This window comes from Aegilops tauschii, chromosome 2 (genome assembly GCF_002575655.3).
Source record: "Aegilops tauschii subsp. strangulata cultivar AL8/78 chromosome 2, Aet v6.0, whole genome shotgun sequence".
Classification (NCBI taxonomy): Eukaryota; Viridiplantae; Streptophyta; class Magnoliopsida; order Poales; family Poaceae; genus Aegilops; species Aegilops tauschii.
In genome coordinates this window covers 22,744,313-22,755,929 of record NC_053036.3, presented here as the reverse complement: position 1 = coordinate 22,755,929, position 11,617 = coordinate 22,744,313, and the positions used below count along the sequence as shown (strand labels likewise).

The 11,617-nt window shown below is 44.5% G+C and overlaps 1 protein-coding gene and 1 long non-coding RNA gene across 2 annotated transcripts; one reads left to right on the top strand and one right to left on the bottom strand.

The window, feature by feature from the left end:
- The first annotated feature begins 603 nt into the window (after positions 1-603).
- Positions 604-2,150, top strand: LOC141041927 (uncharacterized). The gene is made up of 3 exons (XM_073509500.1): positions 604-923; positions 1,101-1,211; positions 1,838-2,150. The coding sequence occupies exons 1-3, from the start codon at positions 604-606 to the stop codon at positions 2,148-2,150; spliced, it is 744 nt and encodes a 247-aa protein (XP_073365601.1).
- Positions 2,151-7,109: 4,959 nt separating this feature from the next.
- LOC120974874 (uncharacterized) lies at positions 7,110-9,679 on the bottom strand. The gene is made up of 2 exons (XR_005770282.3): positions 9,539-9,679; positions 7,110-7,470 (listed from the first exon to the last, which is right to left on the bottom strand). It is a non-coding gene; the product is annotated as an uncharacterized lncRNA (long non-coding RNA).
- Positions 9,680-11,617: the final 1,938 nt, after the last annotated feature.

Here is an 11,617-nt window from a genome sequence, read left to right as displayed (position 1 = left end):
CAGTAAAAGATCATCTCACTCATCGATCAGTATCCCAGCCGGTCGGTAGACGAACCGCGTATATCTTTGCTGCTTCGTGCGTGCCACGTATATGTCACTCTCCCGGTCAGCATATATGTCATTCCATGGCCTTTGCTGCTTCCTGCTTCCTGCGTGCCGCGTATACGTCACTCTCCCGGTCAGCATATATGTCATTCGATGGCCAGCATATGTATGCAGTTTTCAGTATCCAAATTAATTAGTTGCACAGTTGTTGTTACTCCTCTGATGGATGCATGCACCATGCATGCATATTGGAGGTGATCTTTTGACTCTTTTATTCTTTCCTCTTCCATCAGTCGAGCAAGCAACAACCCCGGACGGACGGCCAGTCAAACGTCTCGTACTTCTCCTCGTGCTCTCTCAGTCGTCTTACAATGCATGCTCTTTCTTTTCTGTTACGTACACGGACCATGGACACGTACATACCGTGGTACAGAGCCCCTGTACCTAAAGGCTATATATTTAACTAGCAAGTGCATCCGTGCATGCATGACCCCTAGTACTACATAATGAGGGCACCCGCAGATTCCCATATAGCCATATACTCTCTTGGATAACAAGATGAAGAGCAGCAGCACAATGGTCGTCAATGGTGGCTCCGAGATGGACGCATTGTTCTTACTCACGAGGCAGCAGGAGCTTCTGACGCAACTCCGCGCGCTCATCCTGCCAGCGCTTCGCGACGCCGACGGCAGGTCCGCCGACCTCGCCATCAGCCTATTTGACGACGTGATCGACTGCATCGCCGGTGTCATGTCCAGGCTCGAGGGGATCAGTACCGAAGCAGGCGGTCGTCGAGCAGGCGTTGACGTAATTACGCCCAACGCCGGCGAACGACAAGAGGAGAAGCCTACGATCAGCAATGTTGGTCAGAAGAGAAGGTTCGAATTCTTCCAATAGAAATCCTGATTACTTTTTTTTGCGAATTGATTAATATGGTTCTTGTCTACATTCAAATTGGATCATCCTTAGTAGTACGTAGGTATTTCACCAATTAGTTGCCACTTATATATATATATATATATATATATATATATATATATGTATGCATCGTGCAGGAGAAACAACGACAAGCGATCAAGATCTCTTATAACAGTTGTTCCACATTATGATGGCCATCATTGGAGAAAATATGGGCAGAAGAACATCAACGGGAGGGAACATACCAGGTATCTATATTACCACTAAGCAATTCATTCAAGCATATCCTCACATTAATAATGCAAAAACCTACTCCCTCAGTTTCTAAATATAAGACATTTTAGAGCTTCCAATATGGACTACATACGGATACATATAGGCGAATTTTAGAGTGTAAATTCATTCATTTTGGTCCATATAGTTTGTAATGGAATCTCTAAAAGGGCTTATATTTAGGAACGGAGGGAGTACATTCTAGTCCCTTTATTCAGGATTGTTCTCGGAAATCATCACATGTGAGACTTCTCCAGATGGTTCTCTGTTATGAAAAATACATATGAGGCAATCACCAAAAGGATATGTGTGTGTGTGTGTGTGTGTGTGTGTGAGTGTGTGTGTGTGTGTGCGTGTGTGTGTGCGTGCGTGTGTGTGTGTGTGTGTGTGTGTGGGCGGGCGGGCGCCTATTGATGACCAAACATAATCTTATGTGGTATGACCCCCTATTGATGACCTGGTCCAAAACATTTGGATGCATTTTTTCCTGCGGTTTTGAATCCGTGACTATTGATAACCATAGTGGTAGTTCTATTTACAGGTTATTAAGCAATCAATTTCTCATTGGAATGTATAACTAAGCAAACTTGTAATTAAGCAGGAGCTACTACAGATGCGCCTACACAGAACGGAATTGCCCAGCAACCAAGACAATTCAGCAACAGGATCATAACATAACTATTAATTGTGAAGAGAAAACTGCAAAGTATATTGTTGTGTACTACGGTCATCACACTTGCTGCGATGACAACACTAGAAATGGCGCGAAGAATGACCCTGGCATGGACCTAATTCAAAATGGCAAAATGGCGGGAGCAGTAACAGAATTTCAAAAGTTCGACCCAGGAGACGTGGACATGCCAGCTCTAATAGAGGTGCTTGACAATCCTGAGCTGAACTGGGACATCATTTGATAGAGTACTTTTTTTGTTGAATTTGGATAAGTTGATAATCATGACTAGTTTACCAATGTCTCGGAAATGAGCAGATGTCCTCTTTTACGTTTAAATGTATGTGCGGCTAGACATGCAGAAGCACATAATTTGTTGATATAAATTGATAAATTGTAACACAATCTATCAATAAAGTATATGGGCAATTAGGAAACTATAGTAATGACACATGTTTCGACAGTAAGTTCCATGTGGATCGTTCAGCCGTGATTTTCCATGCTTCTCGCTGGACATGCTGTTGCTCTAGACTTTACAAACAAGTGCCACACAAACAACAGTGCAGAGGGGGGCAATTGTATGACGTTGGTCTAATCTTCCCGGAGGTTGCGATCTGTGTGGATGTGCCATATTATGCGAGACTGGGCCATGTGGCGGTGTCCTCTCCTGGTGGTTTTCCATTTTTTTATCTTTCATAAGCAAACTTTTCTCGAAACCCAGGTGTGTTTTTTCAGTTTCATTTCAGTACGAAATCAGGGGCTAGTTAATGTTAAAAAAATCAGGGGCTAGTTGCCCCTAACGTCTAAAGAAGCAAAATCAGGGGTTGTTAGTCATCCCCCCCCCCCCCCCCCCCCCCCCGGGCCGCCACCTTCGACAATCGGATACAAATGAGCAGATTCTAAATGTTTCAGGAAGGCTATCTTCCTTCTGTCGCAGGCTTTTATTTTTTTCTTGTATTTTCTTGGACCTCAATTTCCGTACATTACCTTGCGTAATGTAATATGCCTCGTAGAGTCCAAAAAAATGTAATAGGCATACTGTAGCGCAAGGAGATCAACTTATGAATCTAACTCAGACTACTAGATCCGTTTGACGATTCATAGTTTAGCTTGGTGCAGATTCAGTACTAACATCAGGCAATTTCTTTTGTTAGAATTAAATGTGTATTTGTCTTCACAAAAAAATCTAATTTAATTTCTCTTTGTATTTACATAGGATATAGTAAAAAACTAGGTATGTACATTTAGCTTAAACTTAAATTTAAGACTTTGACTCTAATTATTATAGACCTTGTGCGATTTTTTTCGTGATTCTCTTTTTCTTCTTAATATATTGCACTTGCACTTTTTGGTACGCTAATCGCATAACTTTTCTTTTGTTGCGCACCCTTTCACGGTCACACACATGTTCAATCAGGGTGCTCTATGCCTCGGCGTCGTCCAATGAGATGTTGACGAGTTCTCCATCCGGCGCCTCGTCGGCGTCGGCCTCCGTGAGGCTGAGATTGTTGGCGTTGTCGTTGCCGAGTATTGTGTAGTTACAATGCTCGAAGTAGTTGTGGTGCCAGAGCTTGCGTTGGTACTCCTCTGCCACTCGATGACCCGCCAACTGGCCACTCATGCGCCTGCATGCATGACTTATTTCTTGTCGCCGATAGTGTCATCGTGTGACCATCATAGCCGCACACTTATACTTACTCCAACTAAAGCTAGGGCAACCAAGACTATAGAGACAACCCAACACGATGTTCCCCACACGTTGCTGGTAGATGCGATGGGAATCAGCGGCCCTTAGGAGGAAACCCTAGCACCTTTTGTTTCCCTATCTGGAGGCGGCGACTGGGAGATGTATGTAGTATGTAATTGACAAGTAATATTATGTTTAATCATTACTTGGCTCCTACCGATCACCTCCAAAAGCTTTTTATAAGGCCATCTTACTCTTGACAAGTAATATTACGTTTAATCACTGCTTGGCTCCTACCGATCACCTCCAAAAGCTCATTTATAAGGCCATCTTACTCAACTATTCATTATGCATAAGGCTGGTCGTAATGAGGGTATCATACTAGGTACTAGGCTATTTAGATGAGGTAACATAAAATTAAATAAAGAAAGAGAGGGTTGAGTATCATATCATAATACTGTATCATAATAAATGATATCCTACTATGCGTCATGCATGACAATAAATAAGGTCATATATATTATTATATATGCATTACAGAGGTAGTATGATACATTAATATCATATACGAAGTTATGATAATACCCACTAGCGGCAGCCTAAGAGGAAGCTTTGATACCGGGCGGCAGTATACGACAATGCTGTGGCAGCTATATATAATACCCACTTGCAAAAACAAATGCTAGCTATAGCTAGGGTACTACACGTGGAAAATGAAATCGTTAGGCCGCCGCCTGCTTAAAGCCCCCAGATTAAGTAAACCCTTCCGAGACCATGTGGTTTCCTCAACTGGTATATTGTAGTCCATTTCCTTGGACTAGTCCAGGTTCATGGTATTCGGCCTATATACGATTTGGTTTCAAACTATTTTCAAATAGTTTAGATTGCTTGCTTTTCAGTTGTCACGTCGCTCTCCCGCTCAACATGTACCTCAGTCCCTGCTCAACGCGCGTGCAATTTGAATATGACCGTACGTTAGGTATTCGCATATGGTACGTAAAACACATGGTTGGTGGATTACATACTTTGCTTCGTGCGTGCATGCATGAACGAATAATTGCATATACATACTTTTGAGTGCGTGTTCATTCCGCGTATATGTCACTCTCCCGGTCAGTGCATTCATGCACTTTCAAACATCCAATTAACAGTTTCAATCTGCATGCATGCATTAATGATTGCATGCAGATTAATTGGAATTGGTGTCTGACTCTTTTGATCTTTTCTTTTGGATCCACTGGGGGAGCAACAACCCCGGACGACCGGCGAGTCAAACATGCCGTACCTCTCCTCATGCTCTTGCCTTTCTCGTACTGCTCTTTCTTTAAAACGACGGACCAGCAGTCCTACGCCCATCGCCATTGGCACGTACTACATACCATGGTAGTACATATTTAACTAGCATGTGCGTTCGTGCATGACCCGTACTACATAAGGAGGGCACGCATATGCATTCTTGGTTAACAAGTTGAAGAGCAGCAACACGATGGTCGTCAATGGCGGCTCCGAGATGCACGTGTTGCTCAGGCGGCAGCAGGACCTTCTGGTGCTGCTGGCGCTTCTCGACACCGATGGCAAGTCGGCCGACCTTGCAATCGGCCTCTTTGACGACGTGATCGATTGCATCGCCGGGTCATGTCCAGGCTTCAGGAGTTCAGGGGATGAGCACCACAGGCGGTCATGGATCGGCGACGCCGCCCTTCGACCTCACAGACGTTGAGGTAATTTTGCCCAACGCTGGCGAGGGATGGGACGAGGAGCCTGTGATGGGCAACATTGCTCACAAGAGAAGGTTAGAATTTTTCTAATAAAAATCTTAATTAATGTATTATTGTCTTAGTTCAAATGTGACCATCCTTGGTAGTACACACTTGTTACCTTTTCCTTGATAGTATATATATTTGCATTTCAAGTATCTCACCAATTAATTGCCACTTATATATGTATGTATACATCGTGCAGGAGAAACAACGACAAGCGATCAAGATCACTTGTAACAGTTGTTCCACATTATGACACTAGTAGAAAACGGGCCTTTAATCCCTTTTCCAGAGGGCCTTTAGTCCCGGTTCTGGAACCGGGACTAAAGGGTCGGGACTAAAGCCCAAACCCTTTAGTCCCGGTTGGCTTATGAACCAGCACTAAAGGAGCTCCACGTGGCCGCTGTCTGGAGCTCCACCTTTAGTCTCGGTTGGTAACACCAACCGGGACTAGAGGAATTTCATTTATTTGGTTTTTCTGAATTTTTTGAAAAAATTGTGAATTTTTTTTGAATTTTTTTCCGATTTTCAAATTTGTGAATTATTTGACAATTTAATCTCTAATCACCCCTCATCACTGCTTAAGTATGGACCACTCATTCCAAATCTTCTAACTTCCCGGCCGGTCCACTACTCCAGCCTGAGCACGCTTAACTTCCGAGTTCTATTCCCCCTCGTTTCCAAGTCTGCACTTGTTGTTTTCCTGACAATAGTAAGCTGTCAATCCTATTAACCATTAGGAGTTAAACATGACCATGAAGTCACACGTTTCACCGTTTGAATTTGAAACTATTGTTCTTAAAACCAATAATTATTTAGTAACACTAATATTTCTTGAATAAGTAGTTTGACCACAGTTTGATCAGAGTTTGACCAAAAATTCAAAAAAAACATAAATTTGAGGATAACTTTTTTTCCTTTAAGAATTTGAGTAACAATTCACCACACTATCGGAACCGGATTTTCGTGTTGAACACTTTGATATATTATATGTTTTTTTCGACATCGTATGCAAAAGTTATAGCCGTTTTACTTTTTCATAACACTTTTTTGACATGTCCAAATTTAAGTTTTCTAATTTTCCTAACTAGTAGATGTAGTAACATAATTACATCTCGAAGGATTTTAATTTTTGAAGTTTTTATCATTTTATTTTGTTTTTTTCAAAACTGAAATGGCGATACACTCGGGGGGGGGGGGGGGGGGGGGGGGCTAGAGTTTGTACCCCTTTAGTCCGGGATGGTGTCCATCGAATCCTATCATCAACTACATCTGGTTGCACCGTCCCAGTAAGAGTCACAACTAAGGTTAACCACTACACCACAACACTGATGCAACGGCATGTAAACTGCTGTGAGAAAGCACGTTAAGCGGCACATTATCTGTCGGGACAGTATTTCTCCCAGCAGATAGAAGCGCCACGAGAACGGCTGCCGGGGATTACTTGTCCTGCCAGATAAAATATTCCCGGCAGTCCTACTGCCCTAGTGCATTTATTTGCCAGCAATTTCTTTTCTCCCGGCAGATTAGGCAAGACACGTGGAATATCAGTTACTGGCAGTCAAACTGCTGGCAGAAGAGTGTTGACCCGACAGCTATTTTGCCAGTATGTAGATTTCACTACCTGATTGTTCTAGGCATCCCCTATGTAATGTCCATTTAGTATGTTCAGGAAATCAGGACATATATATCACACGTAAAATTTATACATACTTCAATCAAAGTCACATATATGTCTCATCCATACACTTCAATCAAAATAATATCAGGCCTCATCCAGAACCTTAAAACTTCATTGGATAAACATAACAACCATAATATACATATAAGGAGGTTGTGCCACAAAAGGTACAGTGCATATATGTTTTAAAATGTGCCACGCAACCAACAAAATGAAATAGTGCGACAAATGGAGAAGTACATGTTTCTGGGTGTGCCACATAACCAAAATGAGCAGAGTGGCTTAACAACCAGCAAAATGAGCGGAGCAAGTGTCCAGGTTTCCAAACTAAACAAACATATTACATAATCACTCCACCAACTATTGTAGGTCTTCCAAATCTTCAGGAGCTTGAAAATCTTCCAAACCTTCATCGACTTGCGTACCTTTGGGAAACCTGCAATAGATCATAGGATACTCAATAGGGAGCTCTCGTTTCAGAATTTAAAATAACATTGAAGTTGACATGCTACAGTTAAACTCAAGGAACATTTACAAAGACCTGGAGAGTAGTCATTCTTTGCTTCTCAAGGAATAATATGACACATGTACAAAATAATACACCATAGTACAAAGTGGCAATTTTTTGACAAACAAAACTATGCGCCTATGCCTCGTCTAGTATACAGGAACACAAATATTGCTCACGTACAGCCAAGTAGTAGCGAACAAAGCATGAAGGAATCAATATTTCAGTAGCAAATTACCAAAACAGTCTGATATAGTCACATCATCACAGCAGTACAGGACAATAATACAATAGAACAATCAGGTCAGAGATACTAATAACATTATCTTTGGATGGTAAACTATTCACAGGTTTCAAAAATTGGATGCATCTAACATGTACACACTGAAGAGCTTGATTAGCTAAACCAACCAAAGAACAGCAGGAGGCTAGGAAAGCTACCCCTAAGAAAGCATCAACTACGTCAACTGCCAAGAAAAATAAGAAAGTAAAGGCTGATGATTCTACAAGTAATGGGCTTGATAAAGGGAAGGCTGATGATTCTGCAAGTAATGGGCTCGATGCCATTCCAGAACAGGACATAAGCAACACCCTGAAGCATTCGAGTCCCAAGAACTTCCTAGAGCTTACATGTACACATTGTTTCACTTCCAATGTAAATCATATTTGAAAGGACTATTAAGCACCAAGGAATAAATATTTCAATAGGAAATCAGCAAAATAGTCTGATACAGTAGTGGAACTTGGTGACTTAACATGCAACTATTGGAAAGGGTAAATATAAACCGCACTCAAGAGGTAGAGGTAAACATGTATAACAAGTTATGCCAAGGAATGCTTGTCTTTCATTAATGAACAATCGCAGCATCTATTAGACAACTTATCAAGAATTGGCAGCATCTATCTATTATATTATTAAACCCAAAAAAGGAACATTGAAGATTTTTCAACCTTAAGTTGTGAAACTTTAACGGTGGAGACTGATCAGTTTAGAAATAAGGTAGAAGTATATACTACTTGGCATGCATCTACAAAAGAGGCCATGTGCGATTAGGGACTAAATATGGTCCTGTTGCTAGAATACTCATTCCTATTTGTGAAGGTACCAAACTCCTTGCAGTCTGCATCATATAAAAGTTCAAGTCACGCTAGAAACGAACAGTCAGAATCTGGCTGCAGTATAAAATGGGATAAATATTTTAGGGTACTTGAAACAAGAAAAAATAGTGGAAGATGTTAAATCCTAATTAAACCAGATACCGAACTGTAGTGTGCATTCAATTCAGAGATAGTAAATTTTCAGCAGCAGATTCAGAATTGGACTGGCATTTAAGAACAAATCAAGAACTTTGTCAAACTACATACACTTTTCAACGGACATGCAAGAACAACATCTGTTGGGCATAAGCCACCGCAGGACGCGTCGGGTGCGAGCCAGGGCGCGTCGGGTCCGTGGCCGTGCGTGTGTTTGCGTGCGTGTGTCCTCGCGTTCGAGCGCGTGGGCCGTTGTGTGTTGGCGACAGAAACGGAGTGGCGACCACGTCAGGGCGCTGGAATCGGCCTACGGCGAGTGCGTACGTGCGCGTCGCGTGAGTGGGTCTGGGAGCGCGGGACGTGGGGTGTGCATGCGTGCAGAGCGTGGCGTAGCGCGTGCGTGCGCGTGGGTATAAGGCCAGCTCTCTCCTCTGTTGTAGCTGGCGTATTGTACTGAGTTCGGGCTCAGAGAAAGAAAAGGACGCCGTTCGTGCGGCGGGTGGAGTTCGTGCTCCGGCAAAACCACTTGTGTCCTTGCGTCCTTCTTCTTCCTCCTTCTTCTTCTTTGCTGTGTTAGAGAGTGAGCGAGAGGGAGATGCTGCTGAGCGAGAGGAAGAGGAAGGCCGCGGCACCAACAACATCCAATAAAAGTCTCCATCGGTCCAGTCACATAGATCAAGCAATTAACCATGCAGCAACTTAACATCACACACATAGCAGCCAAGAGAAACATGTATATTACCTCCTTAGCCTGCTTGTGGTCGCATTCCTTCTTTTTCCATGGACTTGTCCACTTCCAATTGCATAAATAGAAGCAAAGCTTTTTCAGCAATCAACCATCATAGTCATTGGTAAGTTTAATCATAAGAAAATAAGAACAAAAGCTCACATGCTTGTATGGCCATGCGATACATCGCCCTTGAGCTTGCCCCATGGTGGTCATGTTCCCAACACCACGAGGTAGTATAGCATCCCTTTTTATTACATAGTTCACGGCAACCTCACAATATTCAGAGCCAAGCTCCTGACCACCTACCACCTTTCTCTGATCAATTGATAGAATGGTTGCTTTTGCCACTGGGATACTATGAGCCACACAATGGACAGCCAAATTCACCAGAGGTTACAATCCCGGAGAGAGTGCATAAGCCTGGGAGGTCTGATGTAGTTGACAATACAGCAGCATGCAGGTTGAAGGGTTTACCGGTCGAGGCATCATAGGTTCTAACACCCTCCTCAAAAAGCGAGTTCAAATCATCAATAAGTGGTTCAAGAAAGACATCTATATCTCTCCCAGGTGACCTTGGACCAGGAATTAGCAAAGAGAGGATGAAATTATGCTGCTTCATGCACAACCAAGGCGGAAGATTCAACGGAATTACTACAACAGGCCAAACACTATAGGATAACTTCATTGTCCTAAATGGATTAAAACCATCAGATCCTACAAGCAGCCTCATGTTGCGACTATCTTTAGCAAAATATGGATATTTGCCATCAAAGTCCTTCCAAGCAGGTGCATCCGCTGGATGTCTTGGAACTAGAAATCTAAACCAAGAATTTTGGGACGAAGAGAATAGTAATTTGGAACATTGTTGGAACTAGAAACGGGCCCAATTCTAGGCACATCCCGCGCCCAGTGGACAGCCCTGACCCCGCGCTTGCATGTATATATCCTTCAGTCCACGCCCCAAGCCCAGATCGTGGCAGATCGTTTAGTTAGGTTAGACTAGGGTTTGCTCACCATGGCCGCCGCCCTCGCACGCCGCGGCGCCGCCACCATCCCCCGCCACCTCGTCGTCGCCGCCGCCACCATCCCCCACCACCTCGCCGCCGCCACCGCAGCTCCCACCATCTCGCCCGCCGCCGCCGCCCGCTACCGTTTCGCGGGCGCGCTCCTCCGCCGCCGCGGTCACCACACCGGCGCCTCCCTGCAGATGGAGCAGCGCATTGCGGAGCTCGAGAAGCATATCAGGGCCCTGGAAGCGAGCGCTGCCAAGGGCCTCGTGGGGTCGCATCCCGTCCGCCAGCTCGAGGAGCGCGTGGCCCGCCTCGAGGTCGACCACCAGAAGCAGACCGCCCGTGTCTTCGTCGAGGTCGATCAGAAGATGGTGACGCTCGAGCTGAAGCTGGACAAGGCCTCGTTCAAGCAGTACAAGGAGATGCAGGCCAGGCTGAACAATCTCCAGGTCAGGTGCGGCACTTCATCTGACCAGATCCGGGCTCTTGCAGTCGCATCAGCCGCACACGACATCAAGGTGGACAAGCAGCACGTCCATTGTCTTCTACAGATCAAGAAGAACACATGGAAAGTTGCCTGTACCGTCCTCCTGGGCGTTTGTGCGGTAGCTTTTGGGGTGATGAACATAGTGAGCGCCCACTCGAGAGATGACAACCTGAAGGCAGCAGATGCCCTGTTCCAGAAGAAAATCGCTAAGCTTGAGAAGGACTTCAATACCAAGCTCGACTACACAGCGAAGCAGGCTGTTGAGGTTGTACTGGCCAAGCGGGCACTGCAGGAGAGCAACGCCCTGGACCAGCCTCCTCCGTGCACTGGCGGCACCTCCTCCGGAGGCTCAGGCGGCTCCCCTTAGTTAGCTAAGGCGGAAACAAGACTCACAAACAAACGCGGGTGGTTGTATCATCTTAGTTTTGCCTCTTTTTGCAAGCATACTATCACTACTGGAATCGTCACGTACGCCGAGTGCCAAGAACACTCGGCAAAAGGGCCCTCGGCAAAGACTTTGCCGAGAGTTGCACTCGGCAAAGCCCACCCGGCATACACCTCTTCGGCAAACAGATTTTTGCCGAGAGCCATTTG

What these genes read in the sequence shown, in the direction of transcription:
- LOC141041927 (XM_073509500.1), top strand. Translation starts at nt 604, where the DNA reads ATGAAGAGCAGCAGCACAATGGTCGTCAATGGTGGCTCCGAGATGGAC. An exon ending in AATGTTGGTCAGAAGAGAAG is followed by an intron (nt 924 to 1,100) that starts GTTCGAATTCTT and finishes TGCATCGTGCAG; the next exon opens with GAGAAACAACGACAAGCGAT. An exon ending in AACGGGAGGGAACATACCAG is followed by an intron (nt 1,212 to 1,837) that starts GTATCTATATTA and finishes GTAATTAAGCAG; the next exon opens with GAGCTACTACAGATGCGCCT.